Below are 20415 nucleotides of genomic sequence, written 5' to 3'. Positions count from 1 at the left end.
TGAACCAGGTGGCTTTGGTTTTTATGGTTTGGACAATGTTGTACAGTTTTGTGACGGCATGCGAAAAGTAAAGATGTACACTAGCACAGCAACGTGAGGTTTCTTCGTCTTGCCACATCTTTGTCTTCAAAGGCAAATTGTGTATCAAGCAATACAAACCCCAATAAAGTGATTACTTGAAGGAACAAAGTATCTATGGCACTGGCACATGCCGGGTCAACAGGCTTCAGGGCACAAACGAAACTCAGGAGTGTAACAGAACTCAAAGAAGAAAGAAGAGGAAAGAAGAGGAGCTATCTCTGTTGTCACCAATGGTGAAGATGTCACGATTATGTGGGAGGGGTTGACCTGATGGGCCAAATGTTGGCAATATATGCACATAGACGCAAGAACAAACACTGGCACATCAGAAAGTTCTTCCACTTCCTTGATGTAACCATTGTGAATGCCTGGCATCTCCTCAGATTCTCTAGATTGGAGGAGGATGGTCTTCTGCCTTTCAAGGCACCTGTGGCCCGTTTATTGATAAATTCAGGCACTGTCTGCAAAAGGGGGAGACCAAGTGACACTTCCCCAGCTGAAGCGCAAACCTGCATCCAAGGTAACCCAGAAGGTCAGGCTTGGTCCTGGAAACCACTGTCCCAGCTGAACAACATAAACAATGCCCAAAGATACCAAGACCCTGCATGCACACTAAAAACATAGTACAGCTGCTTGTGTTGCAGTGGGGCTGTGTGCCCTGGGTGCATGGCAAATTTTCACAGAAGATGGTGAACTGATCTAGTACTGGAAGTATATAAGCACGCAGCGTTGTTGCAGGGTTGTAGCACCTCACCTGTGGCCTAGCCCTAACCTTGTGAAGTTGTCAGTTGAAGCACTGCAGTTTGTTTAGTTTTGTAAATTGAAGTACTGAAGGTTGCAAAGTTACTGTAGTTCATTTTTCTGTGAAAACGAAAACCCCAGAATGGTGTATTGAAGGGAGCAAAATATTTTTGAAAAGTTGTTATAGTTTTTGCATAATTCAATAAACATTGAAAGTTATATCACTTGATCTTTGTTTTTTTTGTTTAGTTTTTTTAAATTTTAGTTAAACTCCACAAACACATGCTGTCCACCTATGTGGACATTTTCATAACTCCTTGAAAATTTGGTGTATCAAAACAGAACCAAATCAGTTCTTATTTTTACGTCTAAAAACACATAAAAACACATAGCAACATTTTTTCAACTCAGGATATCATGGGTCATGCATGAAAGGGTTAAAGTAATTGAATCGAATCATTGAGAATTCAAAATCGATTCTGAATGAAATCAGAGCCTTCCAAATCAGAATCGAATCGTTAGACAAAGATTCCCACCCCTACAATATGTATATATATATATATATATATATATATATATATATATATATATATATATATATATATATATATATATATATATATATATATATATATACGCTAACATAATCTACTGTACAGTTAAATTAAATAACATATACAAAGGAAAAACGACATTTACCTTTGGGGCGACGTAACTTGAGCTGGGTGGAGGCGGAGGGAAGCAGAGACCAACCCGCAGAATTTATTTATTTATTTTCTTAAACGGGAACTTTTCTCAAACTAGAACATATCACCGCCGATTTCCTTCTCTTTAATCCATAATAGAAGAAGCCTCTCCATTTTGTTGTCGAACGAGGTCCGTCCCCCGGCAAGGAAAGTCTTGCCCTTAGAAGATTGCCGAGCGGTTACGGCCATACTCACAAGCAAGGTTAACTATGCGTGCGCCTCCTTCGTATTTTTTTTTTTTATTATCTCCTGCTTCGTTTCTATTGTCATCATCCTCTTACTTCTTCCTTCAACGCCAGCAATTTTAGCAGCCACGTCTAACAGATAAAGTTTGCAAAGTCTTCACAACACACCGACCAGCTGTGCCATCAATCGAGATCCATGTTTTTCAACCGCTGTGTGCAGCGTGCCGTGGCACAGTGGCACAGATATTGTCAGTTGTGCCGCGGGAAATTATCCCCCCGGTCCGCTGTCTAAATTTACGGCATTGACTGTGCCGCGGACAGCACCCTCAAGGCTTTGAATGTGATGCGGTGATCAAAAGGTTGGGAAACACTGAGCTAGATGAAGGCGTTTGGCCAAGCATATCGGCATTTCTGTGAGTGACGTGACGTCGGCCAATAGTATATCCGCATCTCCGTGAGTGAGACCGGGACTGTGACCTTAATCGACCAATAGCATATCGGAATCTCCGTGACTGACACCGTGACTGAGACAGCGACTGTGACATTGTAAGAGCAATAGCGTTCAGCGTTGCCGTTACAAGCGTGATCATTTCATTTCATTGATGCAGCAAAGCGAAAATAATTGTACGAACATATTGACCAGCTTGTCGGATTGTTCGTATGACGAAAGGTTTGTGCGTAAGAGGGGGACAAAAATCGCCGCGGTCCACGCTCGTAAGTCAAAAAGTTCGTAAGAGGTGGAGTTCGTAAACCGGGGGCCCACTGTGTATATGTGTGTGTGTGTGTGTGTATATATATATATATATATATATATATATATATATATATATATATATATATATATATATATATATATAATATAATATACAGTGGGCCCCAGGGTTACGAACTTAATCCGTTCAGCGGCTACGCTCGTAACTCGAACTGCTCGTATGACGGGCAATCCAAACCTATGTTAATTAGTGAATGCGTGCAACGCGTGCAAAAACCTTAGGTAAAAACATCACGACTTTATACACATATTAAAAATTAGTAACATAATCTACTGTACAGTTAAATTAAATAACATAAATATACAAAGGAAAAATGACATTTACCTTTGGGGCGACGTGACTTGAGCTGGGTGGAGGCGGAGGGGAGCAGAGACCAACCCGCAGAATTTGTTTAATTATTTTCTTAAACAGAACTTTTCTCAAACGAGAACATATCACCGGTGATTTCCTTCTCTTTAATCCATAATAAAAGAAGCCTCTCCATTTTGTTGTCGAGCGAGGTCCGTACCCCGGCAAGGAAAGTCTTGCCCTTAGAAGATTGCCGAGCGGTTACGGCCATACTCACGAGCAAGGTTAACTATGCGTGTGCCTCCCTCTTTTTTTTTTTTTTATTATCTCCTGCTTCGTTTCTATTGTCATCATCCTCTTACTTCTTCCTTTACCGCTACTAGCAATTTTAGAAGCTGTGTCTAACAGATAAAGTTTGCAAAGTCACAACATTCCTTCCTTCCGTTTTTCACTCATTTTCTCTCCTTCCTTCCATCCCAACCAGCTGTGCCATCAAGCTAGATAAAGGCGTTCGGCCAATAGGATATCAGCATTTCTGTGACTGACGTGACGCCGGCCAATAGCATCTCCGTGAGTGAGACCGGGTGACCTTAATCGACCAATAGCATATGGCATCTCTGTGACTGACTCCGTGACTAACACCGTGACTGAGACAGTGACTGTGACGTTGTAAGAGCAATAGCGTTCACGTTACTGTCACAAGCGTCAACTGCTGATTTTGTTGACGCAGCTAAGCGAAAATATATATGCATACACAATGGCCGGCATGTCGGATTGTTCGTAAGGCGAAAGGTTTGCTCGTGAGTGGGGGACAAAAATCTCCGTGGTCCACGCTCGTAAATCGAATTGTTCGTAAAACAGGGTGTTCGTAAACCGGGGGCCGACTGTACATATATATATATACATATATATATATATATATATATATATATATATATATATATATATATATATATATATATATATATATATATATATATATATACACACAGTAATCCCTCGCTGTCTCGTGGTTCACCTTTCACGGGTTCGCTGCTTCATGGATTTTATACAGCGTGAATATTTTTTACAGCGCATTGTGCTCTGAATCCTGATTGGCTAAGGGGCTTTACTCTTGTCTTGAAATAAAATATTTACGCTGTACTGTATTGGTTTTTCACTTGTCAATTACAAAAGGCAAGAGGATCCAAAACCTTGCTTTCGTCTTTCCTGTGTCTCTCCAGTGTGCGCAAACGTGCTAATTAGCACATTGATTGACAGCTTAGGCTCTGAAAGCCGATCACGTGACTCGTAGAGGAGCCGAGAGCACACACCCATTTGTGTGCCTACATAGAGAGCAACGGAGAAATGCGCAGCTTTGGAAATCTGACTTTTACCTAGATTTCTTTTGTAATAAATTGACATTTCAAGTGTATTGTTATGATATAAGAGGCTTCACTTTAATTCGATGTCCGGGCATATCCGTTTAAAAAAATCTTCTTGCTCAGAAAAAGAAAGAGCTTAGAAACTACTCATAACAATGTGCGGGTTCAGGACGAAGAGGCATAGCTGGGACTGTGAAATACGCAAGTGACAATGTTTCCAACTTTGTATTACTATCTTAAAATGATTGTTTTAAACAAATTTGGGGCTTTAAAACAGGTTTTGATTTTTGGGTTTATTCTATAGTTTAGTATTGCATTGTAAAATAATGAAAAAAATAAAGCTGGCTACTTCACGGATTTCACTTTGCGTGTGTTATTTTTGGAACGTAACCCCCGCGATAAATGAGGGATTACTGTATATGTTAGGGCTGGGTATTTAGTCTTTAAAAGTGTTTTGAGATGTAGTGAGATATAGAAAACGTACTGTGATACATATTGTGATATATTGGGCAATTTTAGTTTAAAATATCCATGGGATATATATTAACATGACTGAAAAAACAGAAGGAAATGATTGAAATCAACAAATTCTTTTAATTCTATTTATTCTTTTTCAGAACCCACACATTATTGACATCTCTGAGCACACATTAAGCATTCTTTTTAGAGAGAAAAAAAAGCACAGAACATTCTTTCATTTCAGATATGCTTTTGACCGTGTTAATCTGTCCTGTCCCCAGCAGTTGTGAATACTCTTTCAGATGGCACTCATGCGGCAGGGATACACAGGTTAGCACTTTGCCACAAGATCCAGCACAGGCTACTAGTGACAGTGCTGTTCAACTGTAAATCAAATAGATCTGTGACGTCACTCGCATTGGTGGAAAAAGATTATGACAAAAACCAAGAAGAAATCTATTGTCATTCATCAAATACAGTGAAACCTTGAAAAAACGGTTGCTTCTGTAAGTTTTTTTTCCTCTTCATTTCTCGAAAATTACTGAGCATATAAAAGAATACAAAGCGAAATAAAACTTATAATTTCCAAATTCCCATTTGAAATTTCTACTGCTTGTTAATGCATGGTTCCCGCGGGGTCTTAAAAAGTCTTAAAAGCATCGAATTTCAAATTTGAAAATAATACCTTAAAAAGTCTTGAAAAAGTCTTGATTTTTTTATTTGGGTCTTAAAAATTGTGCTGGTTGTAACTTCTCTCTATTGCAGTCTTCAAAGTTTTTATTTGTCAATCGCGAATATTTAATCAAAGATAATGTAAATACAGAGAGGCGGAACTAATCATTTAAACCGCACCAAAATCAGGAGGATATCATTTATACCCTATGTTCAGATTATTTACAGGTTAGATATGTCACTGCAGCTAATGGGGAAGTGTAAATTTAATAATGTTTGGTTGGAGTCAATATATTACCGTAAATGATTAATGGCTATGGCTAGCTCTGACGACCCACCACCGCTGGAAACTGAATCAACATAATGCCGGCAATGTGAACAAAACCCTGACATCAGTGATACAGGAACCATAATACAGGGACCGAACAGCCCTTATCAAGGGGTTTGGTACGCCATACTTCCGAAGCAACCCACACACAGGACTCCCCAAGGGACACAGTCAAATGCCTTTTCCAAGTCGACATAGCGCTCCTGAATAGAAATTACTGGGTAGGCTGAGGATTCTTTTCCCTCTGTAGTTGAAACAAACCCTCCTGTCCCCCTTCTTAAAAAGTGTGACCACCACCCTAACTTCCATTCCAGGGGCACTCTCCCAGATGTCCACACGATGTGGTTGAGGTGTGTCAGCCAGGACAGCCCAACGACATCCAGAGCCGATCACACCCACCCTTGGAGCATTGCCACCAAGGAGTTTTTTTGACAACTTGGTTACTTTAGCCCCAGGCATAGTGGATCGCACATTGGCGCGCCAAACTCCATTCCACAAAAGAAGACATGTTGGTGGAGTAGAGGAGGTCTTCAAAGTATTCTTTCCAATAGCTCATGATGTTCTGAGTTGCGGTGAGCAGTGCCCCATCTCCACTGTACACAGTGATGAAGGTGTACTTCTTCCACCTCCTGAAACGTCGGATGCTGGACCAGAATTTTCTCAATGCCGTCCGGACGTTGCTTTTCATGGCCCCACCAAACTCCTCCCACAACCGAATTTTTACCTTTGTGAGCGCGGAAGCCACACTCTACTTGGTCGGTCAAATACCTGTCAGCTGCCTTTTGAGTCCAAGATACCAAAAAGGCCCGACAGGTCTACTTCTTCAGCTTGACAGCATCCCTTACCGCTGGTGTCCGCCTCTGAGTTTGGGGATTGCACCCACGACAGGCATCAACCACCTTACGGCCACAACTCAGGACAGCTGCCCTGACAATGTAAGCACGAAACACAGTCCTAATGGATTCAACCCCCCCAGCCTCCCTCAGGGTGTGGGAGAAATACTGCCGGAGGTGGGAGTTGAAACTCCTGACAGGGGACCCTCCCAGACGTTTCCAGCAGACCCTTGCTACACATTTGAGTCTGCCAGGTCTGACCGGCATTCTCACTAACCATTGGAACAAAAACACCACCAACCTGTTGATCAGTTCACAGCTGTAACCCTCTCTTCACCTGAGTGTCCAAAACATGTGGCACCCAAACTGATGACACGACCACAAAGTCGATCACCAAATGGTGGCCTAGGGTGTCTTGGCGCCAGGTGCACATATGGACATGCCTATGTTTGAACATTTGTTTGTTATGGACGATCCATGATTTTCACAAAAGTCCAATAACAAAGCACCACTTGGGTTCAGATTGGGGGTGGGGGGGGGGGGTCCCTCCCAATCACACCCCTCCAGGTCTCACTGTCATTGGCCACATGAACATTGAAGTCCCCCAGTAGGATGATGGAGTCCCTTGAGCGAGCGCTCTCCAGCAAGCCCCCCAAGGACTCCAAAAAAGGGGGGTACTCTCAACTGCTGTTTGATGCATAAGCACAAACCACAGTCAGGACCCGTCTCCCTACCCACAGGCAGAGGGAGGCTACCCTCTCATCCACTGGGGTAAACCCCAATATAGCGCCTACAGGCACTGAGCCGGGGGGCAATCAGTAAGCCCACACCTGCTCTGCACCTTTTTATTTATATAGAATATTATTCATAGCAGTTGTACAGTAAAAAATAGCTTTAGCCTACCTTGTCATTATTGCTAGATGCAACAGGGATCCTCCTGACAAGGTTTCCAAATGCTGGTGAATCCACTGTGGAAAACGGCAGCATATCTCCTAACAAATCTTCTAACCTCTTGATGTCGAAGTGTCATCTTCTCTGATGCAATCCTCTGCCTGTTTTCGCGAACTTCACATTACTATGGCCCCGCTCTGAATGGTTTGTCAAAATACTGGTCCTATTTTGCGAAGTGGACAGCTTTTCAGCAAATAGAAATTTTACCTTGGACTTTTCTCCTCTGATCTCGCAGGTGCTTTTGGCAAATTTGGGAGTGACACCACTTTATATATAAACATCTTAATTTCAGATTTAATAATGTGTTTGCGGCTCCCAGTGTTGTCTTATACATGGAAACTAGGTCAAAATGTCTTTGAATGTTAAATGTTGTCAACCCCCTGTACTAGGATCATTGGGACACAATACATAATACCCTCGACCATGATCAGACCATTCAATGCTATGTGATGATTAAGCGTGAAAATAAATTTGTAAATAAATTCATCATATAACACTTTTAAAAAGTGGCAATCCGATCATAGAGTGTAATGTGATCAAATTGTGTTTCTTAGAATTCATCAGATATTGAGATATGATTGTAATTGTGCATATGATTCTATAAGTAAATGTATATTCAGCATGTTCAGATAAAATATCATTTACAGTTACGACAGTAAGACGAATTCGTCCGATGATGGGCAATCCTAACCTATGTTAAATCGCTAATGCGTTTAGAACTCCAGGTAAAACATCAAAATTGTACATACATATTAAAAATTGGTACTAAAATAGTATAGTAAGTGCTACGTATATATAATAAACATGTATACAATCAGAAAACATCATAAATAAATAAAAAAAAAATGAAAGGATTTATTTACCTTTGAATGCCACTTGTTATGCCCATATTCCCTAATAAGGGTTATCTCCAGCATCGTTTCCATATAAATAATCTTCTTACTTCTCTCTTTTACATCACTAGCAATCTTGGGACCCATGGCTAACCATTTCAACTTTGAATCAAGCAGTAAAATGCACTATAAATACGGTTTTGTAACCACTCACAATTAAACAAAGCTTACCGTTCCGCCATTTTTTAAACAAGCAAGGCCAACCAATAGCAGACCACTATCTCTATGAGGAGACGCCGACCAATAGTAGATCAGCATTGTAGTCATGTATTGCATGGAAGCAGTTAGACGGTAATGGTAAATAAGTGCAATGACCTAAAAACAGCAGCAGATGTAGGCAAAACAACACAAATACAGCCAAGCCCCTAGGGTCATGACAGTTGTTTTGGTTGCATACCCGGGAAAATGTCATAAAGAGGGGATGAAAAAACTCAGTATTCCACGTCGCAACATGAGAATAACGTAAATCAGGGATGTTGTAACACGGAGGTCCACTGTATCATTAATGTAATTCTAGAACTGAACAAATGTTTGTGTATTGTGTAGCCAATACTAAAAAGAAGTACAATAAAGGAGGGGTCCAATTTATAAAGGGGGGAGTTGCATATAAGATGTATGTAAATTTAAGGATTTGTGGATTATAAAAGATCTCAAATTGTGTATATCAGCAAAGATTTTCATACGACATTGGAAATCATGTGCAGAATTGTTTATGGCCTGACAATATGTACTCATTTATTAGTGAGTATTAAAGAAAGAGGGATCACACCCCTCAGCCTCCACAGTATGGTTTATTCAGGGGTGCTGAGGAGTAGTGTCCTGCCTCAAGTGGAGGAGTTTAAGTATCTTGGGGTTTTGTTCATGAGTGAGAGCATGATGAGTGAGAGCGGCAGATCAACAGGGCAATCCGTGCTGCGTCTGCTGTGATGCGGACTCTTGACCAGTTTGGCATAAGTTTGTCGGGGAAGAAGGAACTGAATCCAAAGGTGATGGTCTTTATTTACCAGTCGATCTCCGTGCCTACCCTCACCTATGGTCATGAGCTGTGGATCATGACGGAAAAAGATCCCAGATACAAACAACCGAAATTGGCGAGTGTCAAGTCTCTCCCTTAGAGATAGGGTGAGAGGCTTGGTCATCAAAGAGGGGCTCAGAATAGAGCTTTTGCTCCTCCACGTTGAGAGGAACCATTTGAGGTAGTCCAGGCATCTGGCTGACCTGGGAATGCCTGGGGATCCCTCCAGAGCCCCTGGACATAGTGGTTGGAGATACAAAACTCTTGGCTTTCCTGCTATAGCTGCTGCCTCCATGCCCCGACCCCAAATGGGCAATAGAAAATGGCTGGGCTGGGCTGGCTCTTATGTATATCAGTAATGTAATTATTTGACAGAAAACATGTTATATTAAATACTATTTTACGAGTGTGAAATGGTAATGTATCGTGTAACATTTTATTTTAAAAGGGCAATCGTATTCAGTCATAGAGCATAATGAGGTTAATTATGTGTATGCGATGTACTCGCAGGTCGCTCTCGCAGGCAGCCTCTTTCAGTCCCAAGTTCGGTGACGTGGAAAAAGATTGCCCGAGAATGGTTGTGATGTCCAGTGTAGGGTTATTAGAGGGTGATTATCAACAGACTCAGATTCCCCCACCTGTTGCCCTCCCCCCCAAAAAAAACCTTACGAACACGTCTGTTTTTCCGATTCCCAGACATCCATCATATGCGCTAGCATCTTAAGTGGTGTCCTGATCAAAACACTACAAAATACTACACATATCAGATCACATGATCATACTCTCCCTCCTTCTGACTCTTGAAACACGTGACCAAGGGGTGAAGCCTAAAAATATTTAGCCCTTGTCTACCACATTTAACTTGCTGTGGGGGAACACACATAGAATCACAGCTTAAAGATTTTATCTTCGGGAGAAAAATCAAAATAGAGTGAACAAATGAAAAGCATAATGTTTTAGTCATGGTAAGTTAATAAAACGATGTAAATTAAAAAAATATATATCAAAACTCAATATCCAAATCACAATGAAATGCATTTTCTTTTGGGTTAAACTTGGAAAAGAATAGGGATTTGTTATTATTATATTTTCTAAGCACTGTATGATCAAGATACACAGAAACACCACCACCACATATTTTAAAAAGATTTAGTGAGGGATCAATGAAAATTACTTGAGCATACATTCATGTATCTGTGTCTATAAGAGTGAGAAAGATACTTTTATTGATGTTTCATTTGTCTCACTAAATTCATCCATCTTCTATAGCCGCTTATCCTAATCAGGGTCATTGCCTTGGCCTGTCCCAGCTGTCTTCGGGCAGTAGGTGGTGGACACCCTGAAGGAACCTAGAAAAAACATTTGCATCAAACTAGCTCCTAGCGTGTTCATTTTTGTAGAAAGATTACCCATACCACAACATAGAGAAACAGTTGACTCAATCCAGACAGGGAGTGGAAAAGTACACGAGGCCTCGGACCACTGTTACTACCATGAGTAGCCGCAACAGTGACAATGTTTCATCTCATCTTCAATTACAATTATTTTCAGTTGCCGTCCCTGCAACGCATCACTACAATTCTAGTCTGCTCCTCACGAAGATGGTAGTCTGCTATTAGTCGACCTCACTTGTTTCAAAAAGGCGGAACAGTAAAGCTTTGTTCGATAGTGAGTGGTTATAAAAATTGTATTTATAGTGCATTTTACTGCTTAATTCAAAGTTGAAAGGGTTAGCCATGGGTCCCAAGATTGCTGGTGATGTTAAAGAGAGAAGTAAGAAGATGATTTATTTGGAAACGATGCTGGAGATAACCCTTATTAGGGAATATGGGCATAACAAGAAACACTCAAAGGTAAATAAATCCTTTCTATATTTTTTATTTATGACGTTTTCTTATTGTATACATTTATATTATATACACATAGCACTTACTATCTTGTTTTGGTACCCATTTTTAATATGTATGTACAATTTTGATGTTTTTACCTGGGGTTCTAAACGAATTAGCTTTTTAACATAGATTTGGATTGACCGTCATACGTTGAATTCGCCTTACGTGCCCAACCGTGGAACGGATTAATCTCGTAACACGGGGGCCCACTGTATTGCTCATTACACTCATTACACATTCAGTGAAAGGTTGGCTTAAGTCTTAAACCAGTACAAATCATTTAATCTGTATTGTATTGTAAATCTTTAAAGATAAGATCAAAAAATTATTTTAAAATGTATTTATTTTGTATTTTAATCCCTTTATTGTCATGGCAGGGTATGGCGACATGAGTAGGTGCAGGACGTGGGAGAGGTGGAACCAATAAATTGCAGAAGCGCAGGGCAGATTGACTAAAAAGTAAATTGTTTAATAGGAAAAATAAGGCAGGAACAACAATGGCCAAAAACGGATAAAGTAGCAAAAGAATAAGAAGCAAACATACACTTACGGGACACGGGAATCCCACACTCCAAAAACATGCATGGCAGGTGTAATGGACATACTAAATTGTCCTTAGGTGTGATTTGATGTTTGAATGTTGACATGTTGAATGTCTCTGTGTGCTCTGCAAATGACTGGCAACTGAAGATTCAGTACAAGTTGCATCTGAGTAAACATTTGAAGGGACAGCACTATGATTAGCACGTTAGCCTGATCCTTCAAAGGAATCAGGGTAAACCCCATGCTTGTAGAAAGATGTACATCTTGTGGCTGAGCATATTATGTGTCCACGCAGTGCTCTCGTGTCTTTGGTTTGGTCTTTCCCTGGTGCCGTAAAAGAACATGATTTGAGTCATCTTTGTCTGCTAGACAGCAGACTCTGTTCATATACAATTGCTTATTATCCAACATTTATTCTGTAGGAGGGCGGCTAGGTGGTACAGTGAATAGCACATGTGCCTCACAGTTAGAGGGACCCCAGTTCGACTCCACCTGGCTCCGGCCTTCCTGTGTGGAGTTTGCATGTTCTACCCGAGCCCCCGTGGGCACTCCAGGCACTCCGGCTTCCTCCCACACTCCAAAAACATGCGTGGCAGGTGAATTGGACATACTAAATTGTCCTTAGGTGTGATTGGGGGCGTGAATGGTTGTTCGTCTCATTGTGCCCTGCAATTGGCTGGCAACCAGTTCAGGGTGTCCCCTGCCTACTGCCCAAAGCCAGCTGGGCTAAGCACCAGCAAGCCTCCGACCCTTGTGAGGATAAGTGGCTCTATAAAATGGATGGATGGGTGGATATTCTGTAGGTGGTTATGGTGATGTTGTATAACAATAAACTGCAGCGTGTGCTACATTTTGGCCAACAAGTAGCATAAACACACTGCACAACAGAATTGCTGTATGATAACAAAAAAAAGCTAGCATGAGCTGCTAAAATTTAAAAGTGCACAATAATGATGTTTAAAAAGATGTAAAATTACCACTTAAGTATTTTCTGGACTTACCTGTTATTTTGTATGATAGTTTTAGGATCCATATATAGTAAAGGGTCATTCTTAACGTAACAGTTTGCTTTTATTTACAAACTTCCTAAACCCTAAAATCCTCAGGCATTATGGCAAATAAGGAATTCTAGCAGATAAAGTTATAGGCTCTACCTTTTTCAAGTTTAAAGATTAGAAGTCTAAAGTAAAGATTAAAAACAGAGGTAATACCTGTAAGACAACAAACTAATATGTTCATTCACACGATATTCGCAAAGAAATTTGAATAGCCACGGAAAATTAAGGAAGATGTGTCTTTTATGGTAGAAAGTCCACACTATTCATGCTACACACAATTGATCGAATATTTCAAACCTGGGATTGTAATACAGTAAAATAATAAAAAATAGGGGTGTGCCAAAAAAAAAAGCAATTTTAATCAGAATCACGATTTTCGTTCACTACAATTTAAATTGCTATAAACGGTCATTAAATCCATATTTAAATACAAAACGATATCTGTAAAATAGATATTGATACGCTTCCTGTCTGCTTCCGTCCTAGGCTCTGTGACGTCACCATGCAGCCAGTTCCGAGATTGTCCAGCTTTCACTGTTTGAACGCAGTCTTGTCTCTTTCCCACGGTAGCGAGTTTGAATGGTTCTGTTCTGCCTTTCATTTAGAGTAATTTGTTCAAGACGACTCTTGCTATGCTTCTATTTTGCCTCAAACTGCAAACAGAACGCTTGGTAAGCTTTCGAGGGTGGTTGTTACACAGTTGGGTAAAAGAACGTGATCGAATCCCTGCCGATCAAGACCCGTCTTGAACTCCTACAGGGGCGAGGCCTGTATGTATAGTGTTGTTTGTTAAATTGGTAAGGTCATATATAAAAGATAAAGTAATGTACAAGGCAATTGCTGTCGAATTGTGAGATAATTTAAGTTTCTTTTTTACACCTGCTGTGAATGTGTGCTATCGAAAAACATGGCTGGTTCGAGTGACCTTCTTGAATTTTAGTTTCACTACTGATGTTGATGCCGAGGTGTGCATTCAAAGCTACAAACTACTGTGACGACGTCTTGCGTCGTCACTTAAGAGTTTAGCTTGCTGTGTGCTCGGACTAAGTTAATACTTATCTCAGTGAGGACAGCATGGTTTCACTTAGCTGTTAAGACATGAACTAATTGAAATAAATGAGCTGACCAAGAAAAAAACTATTCATACAGAACGCCAAGCAAATAGTTAGTAATTCATATAAAACAACGCATGCAAACTCCAAATTAATTCACAAACACACATGACTCACTTACATGCAAATGAATAAAACTGCTGCCTCCACTGCACTTAATAATGTTACAAACAATTGCGACTGATAAAGCTCCCGACCTTTTCCCCTTTACCCGTATTAGCAAATTAGCTGCTCACTTGAAAAAGTTCATATTATATACATATTATACATATTATAATGTCAAATTATTTGTCCACAAAGTTTTGTGAAGTCCGCGAAGAGCAGGCACGCTTTAACAAGACTGTACGCTAAATTACAAATGACAATTGAATATAAGAGTCACATCTGGGCATTGTGAGTTGGGAGGAGGAAGGAAGGGGACCCAAAAAATGTAGGAAAACTGAGAAATATGTGGCTCAAAAAAAAATTACAAGGAAATGTGGCAGGACCAAACTGGGAGCAAAACTGAACCAAGTATCACCAGGCAGGTGGACCAAATCAAACTAACGAGAGTGGATCAGAAACATAAACAAAATCCCACAAACTCACAACAACCAAACCCAACCAAACATGTCAATTGAATATGAATGACATCAAATGGCAAAAACATTTACCTCACCCAAAACAGCTGTCCCAAAGCTATTTCAGTACAAAATCCACTCTTCCTTTTTTCATCAGAAAGACTTTCATGACTTGCTAGTTGCGTTTATCTTCGCGGTTCATTTCCAACTAGAATGTGTGCAATTCCTGAAGAAATTGCGTGTGAAGGTGAAACACCTGAAGGGAGAGGTTTTGAATGATGTGGAATGGCGGAAATTGGGGGAATCGATTAAAGTTGGAACAGTCGGAATCGGATGAAGAATGGCAAGGATATAAGGGAAAAACTGAAAAAGTGGAATTGTGGGTAAATTTTTAATTCTGGGAAGAAGAATATGTATACCAGCAATGAATGACGGGCATTGGGGGAATCGATTAAAGTTGGAACGGTTGGAATCGGATGAAGAATGGCAAAGATATAAGGGAAAAACTGAACAAGTCGAATTGTGGGTAATTTCTGAATTGTGGGAAGAAGAAAATGGATACTGTCTTGGAATGGCGGGACTTGAGGGAATCGATTAAAGTTGGAACGGTCAAAATCGGATGAAGAATTGCAAAGATATAAGGGAAAAACTGAAAAATTGGAATTGTGGGTAATTTTTGATTCGTGGGTAAAAATGGAACAGCGGGCATCGGGGGAATCGATTAAAATTGGAACGGTCGGAATCGGATGAAGACTGGCATAGACAGAAGGGAAGAACTGAATGAGATGTCTGATCAGATATCCAAGATGGCCGCCCCTGAGGGTTGATGGGAAATGGAGTCTCAGTGTCTGTGGGCAAGTGTCCAAGATGGCCGCTTGACGACACCATGGGAAACGGAGTACTTTGTCTTCCTAAACAGTAGTCCACGAAGACCAAAGGCCCTCACAATGAATGACCTCATTGAAAATGAATTGGTTCATTAAAGGTACAGTGTGTGGAATTGTGGGTACATTTTGATTCCTGGTAAGAGGTAAATGAATACACCACTGAATTGGCGGGTATGAATGGAATCGATTAAAGTTGGAACGGTGGGAATCGGATGAAGAATGGCGAAGACAGAAGGTTACAACGTTTTGGCAAGAACAAGTAACTGAGGAATTATGGGTAAAAAAAATGGGAAAAACTTGAAATTTTTGGTGCGAGGGTGTTCTTGGCAATCTAATCCATAATGGGAAACACCTAAAATTGGAACGATAAGTATAGGTCTGACGCAAATGGAGATATCACAAGAGGAAACATCAAAAATCAGATTTTTCGCGAGTTTTAGGGGGCTATTACTTATGCAAAAAAGATGCATTATGGGTAAATGACACCCGGAGGTCATAAGCAGGGTCAAAATGAATGGTTTAATGCTGAAATGGACTGAATCGGACAAACACCTGTAGTCATTAAAGTGAAAAAACAACAATTCTTTGAATTTTGTAAAATATCACAACATTTCAAAAAGTAAGAAAAAAGTACACTTAAAGTTCAAATTCTGAATTTTGGGGGATTATATTTAATAGTTTAGATGTTCAACATTTGGAGAGTGTTGATTTTATTGTTCGGAGTTAACCAAGATGGCTGCCATCCTGGGTGGAAGTTGAGCTGAACCCTCATGAGCTGTCTGATCAGATATCCAAGATGGCCGCCCCTGAGGGTTGATAGGAAATGGAGTCTCAGTGTATGTAGCCAAGTGTCCAAGATGGCGACCTGACGACCCCATGGGAAATGGGAGTACTTTGTTTCGCTAAGAAGTAGTCAACGAAGGCTGAAGGCGCACACAATGAAAGACCTAATTGAAAATGAATTGGTTCATTAAAGGTACAGTTTGTGGAATTGTGGGAAAATTTTGAATTTTGGGAAGAGGAAAATGGATACACGAATGGAATGGCGGGCATTAGGGGAATCGATTAAAGTTGGAATGGTGGAAATCGGAGCAGGAATGGCAAATATATAAGGGAAAAACTGAAAAAGTGGAATTGTGGGTCATTTTCAAATTCTGGGAAAAGGAATATGGATACCACCATGGAATGGCCAGAATTGGGGGAATCGATTAAAGTTGGAACGGTGGGAATCGGAGCAGGAATGGCCAAGATAGAAGGTTACAAAGTTTTGGTGAGGAAAATGGGAATGAGGAATTATGGGTAAAATTATTAAAATGGTTATGAATTACTAGAAAGTGTGAATATGTGTAATGATGACAAAACATAATTTAAAGCCCCGCCCCCATCATATATGTTGACCGATCTTCACGAAATTTCACCCAAACGTGGCCCTATGCGTTATTATGGAGCACGCCAAATTTAAAGTTGATCGGCTTAATTGTTTAGGAGCTATTAAGAAGAATTTGCTACCTGCAAACATCCAAAAATGGTCCAAAAAGGCACATAAAAAAATTCATATCTCTGGTTCTGTACATCCTAGCATATGGCGTTCTATAACTTTTTTGTAGATCTTGAGGTGCTATATATACCTAAAAAATTTCAAAGCTCTAGGTCAAACTGGCCGTGACCCTGGAGAAGTGTTCGACTCTAGGTGGCGCTAAAAATCAATTTTTTAGATTTTATGTATAAAAACACCAATACCTAATTTTACAGCAGGCCCGATGAGTGTGCAAATTTTTGTGACTTTTCGTGCATGTTTAGGCCCTCACATTTGCGATATACTTTGGATAATAATAATAATAATAATAATAATAATAATAATAATAATAATAACTAGAGCTGCTCGCAGCTATAACGGGCCCTCGCAGACATGAGCACGTTGAAGGATGAACAGTTCGAGGTATGAACAAATTTGGGTATGAATGTATTCGTGCTGGAATCGCAAACTTGGTAATTTATTTTCTGCCACGAGGTGATTGTAGCACTACGATGGAATATATCTTTGTTGATGTCCGTAGGAATTGACTTTCAATCAACATGTGAAGTCGTGAGAAGATGAGATCATCTGGGACAAACTACATTAGCATTTACTGTTATGATAAATGGTCGTAATGGGCACTGTTGAATAGGCCACGGCCATTATCAAAACATCGTAATATTTGGTGGAAGAAATTAAGCGTGTCTTAAGGCCTGTCTGAAAATTTTTCAGTGATATTACTTTGACAGGCTCAAAAAGGTACATAAAAGTAAATATGTAATTGTTTGCTGCCACCAGGTGGCGCCCGCAGTACGAGAAAAAAAGTGTGTTTAACAATGTATTACCATGAAATGACATTCATAGCAGATAATCTTATTTGAATTACATTAAGTTTTATCGGTCTGGTCAGACATTGGACTTTGAGGCAACTTTGAGGTGTAAAGGCTACGCCCAAGTTAGTAAATTCATAAAATTTTAGATTCATATTTTTCCCTATGTCTAAATATTCTCCTAAATTATTTTCAGTGAATTTACTGAAACCAGCATAGCACAGATTATGAAAGTGTATTTTTTTCTGCCACCAGGTGGCGCCCACACTACGAGGAAAAGAAGTATGTTTAGCATTGGACTCCCATGAAATAAAATTTAGAGAAGATCATGTTGGTCCAATTACATTAAGTTTTACCGGTCTGGCCAGGCATCGGACTTTGAGGCGGTGTAAAGGCCACGCCCAAATTTGAAGAGTCATGAAACTTGAGATTCATAATGTTCGCTATGTCTGCAATATTCTCCTGACTAATATTCAGAGAATGTCAATTTTAAGATATTTTAAAGCTTGTTCAGCTGAGTTAGAAAGATTTTTGTCACTCTGGGCGAAGGAAACATTGACTTCATGTTTTGAAAGCTCACCTCCATCATTTATTTCATGGGACAGTGACTATTTTTGGACCAGTTGTGCCTCTAAGTCTGATAATGTTCTAGGCCAAATTGAAAGTTAATGGCGTCAACAGTTTAATAGAGGTTGGCAGCAATGGAAGACTTACAAAAGGCCATTAATGAATCAAATATGCAAATTCAATTTCATGAAAATTTTATCTGTAACTATGGTGCTACATTTTATTTGAGAAATAACCATTCAGATATTTTAAGGTCGTCACTAGTATATTTTCTGTAAAGTTTCAGATTTTTTAAAGCTTGAACATTGGAGTTATTAGGGTTTTTGTTGCTCATGCCGAATGTAATTAAAGTTTGAAACACGTATTTTGAAGACCCACCCCCATCATATATGTTAGCCGATCTTCGCGAAATTTTGCCCAGGTGTGCCTCTATGTGAGATAATGAGGCAACGCCAAATGTGAAGTTGATCGGGTCAAGGGTTTCGGTACAGAAAAATGTAGAAAATTGGGCCAAATGCTAGATTCAATAATTGATAACTCTGGTTCTGTACATCCTAACATATGGTGCTCTATGATGTTTTTGTAGGTCTTGAGGTCTTACATATACGTAAAAAAATTCGTATCTCTAGGTCAAATTGGTTGGAACTGGCTCTCGTTTTATGATCACCTGGGCTCAATTATAGTAAGTTTAGATGATTTGAGCAAATTCCGAATTTGGGGTTGCGTACAGACCACCCACATTTCACAAAGTCATAAAATTTGGATACCTTTAATCCCTAAGTCTCGATGCTTTTCGGATAGATTTTCAGTACATTTACTCTGACGGGCTTAGCACAACGCATGAAAGTTGAAAAAATGACATTTTCGTTTGTAAATAGGTGCCGCTATATTTAATTTGAAAAATAACCATGCAGATATTTTAAAGCAATTACTAGTAGATTTTCTGTAAAGTTTCCGAATTTTTTAAGCTTGCACATTGGAGTTATTAGGGTTTTTGTTGCTCATGGCGATGGAAATGTGACTTTGGAACACGTATTTTGAAGCCCCACCCCCATCATATTTGTCAAACAATCTTCTCAAAATTTTGCCCAGGCATGCTCCTATGTCAGATAATTGGGCACGCCAAATTAGAAGTTGATCGGGTCAAGGGTTTCGGTACCGAAACATGTAGAAAATCGGGCCAAATTCTACATTCAACAATTGATAAATGTGGTTCTGTACATCCTAACACATGGCGCTCGATAATGTTTTTGTAGGTCTTGAGGTTCTATATATGCATAAAAAATTTCGTAGTTCTAGGTCAAACGGGTCAGAAGGGGCTGCCGTTTTAAAGATCATATGGGCAAGTTTTGCTGATTTGGGAAAACTCTGACTTTTATTTGGCATACAAACCACCCCCTTTATCACAAAGTCGTAAAATTTTAAAACCCATTTTATCTAAGTCTCGATGCTATTCGGACAAATTTTCAGTTCATTTACTCTTATGGGCAAACATCAGATCATCTAGGTCCAATTACAGCAACTTTTACCGTTTTGGCGAGACATTGGTCTTTGAGTTGGCATAGAGGCCACGCCCTTTATTGAAAAGTCATAAAAGTTGAGAACCTTAATGTTCCAATGTGTCATAGCTTTTCTGACCATTTTTGAGTTCATTTAGTCAAACAGGCATTTCACAGTACATAAAAGTATAAAAAATGAGATTTTCGTCCGCCACTGGGTGGCGCTGTAAATGATTTGAAAATTTATCACATAGCTGTAATATTGCATTACTTTTAAAGGCCCCGGAAAGTTCCAGATGGTTTGAAGCTGTCATAGCTGAGTTATTAAGATTTTTGTCACTCTTGGCGAAGGAAGTATTAAACATAATTTGAAGCTCCGCCCCCATCTTTTATGTCAAGAAATCTTCACGATATTTGGCCTATGTGTGCCCCTCAGTTGGATAATGATTCATGCCAAAGTTGAAGGTAATGGCATGAATCGTTCAAGAGAAAAAGGCACTAGTTTGAGACCAGCTAATGTCTAAGAATGGGACAAAACTGCACATTAAAAAAATTCATAACAATTTTTCTGTACATCCTAGCACATCACTTCGATTGACTTTTTTGTAGGTCTTGCAGTCCT

The 20415-nt window shown here is 39.8% G+C and overlaps 1 protein-coding gene across 35 annotated transcripts in view; it reads left to right on the top strand.

The window, feature by feature from the left end:
• Positions 1 to 20415, top strand: part of LOC148423271 (homeobox protein PKNOX1-like) — a 200194-nt gene that overhangs the window by 94093 nt on the left and 85686 nt on the right. For 26 of the 35 annotated variants that reach the window (XM_088414723.1, XM_088414719.1, XM_088414728.1 and 23 more), the window contains one exon: positions 13309 to 13388. The exons of the other annotated variants lie outside the window; for them this stretch is intronic. In XM_088414723.1, coding sequence (XP_088270849.1) covers positions 13309 to 13388 — 80 coding nt within the window. The remainder of the gene's footprint in view (positions 1 to 13308; positions 13389 to 20415) is intronic. 35 annotated transcript variants of the gene reach the window in all.

This window comes from Hippichthys cyanospilos, chromosome 5 (assembly GCF_059441005.1).
Source record: "Hippichthys cyanospilos isolate Australia breed blue-spotted pipefish chromosome 5, RoL_Hcya_1.0, whole genome shotgun sequence".
In the NCBI taxonomy this organism is placed as follows: domain Eukaryota; kingdom Metazoa; phylum Chordata; class Actinopteri; order Syngnathiformes; family Syngnathidae; genus Hippichthys; species Hippichthys cyanospilos.
Note: the sequence above shows the minus strand (reverse complement) of the source record. Positions and strands in the feature narration are given on the sequence as shown.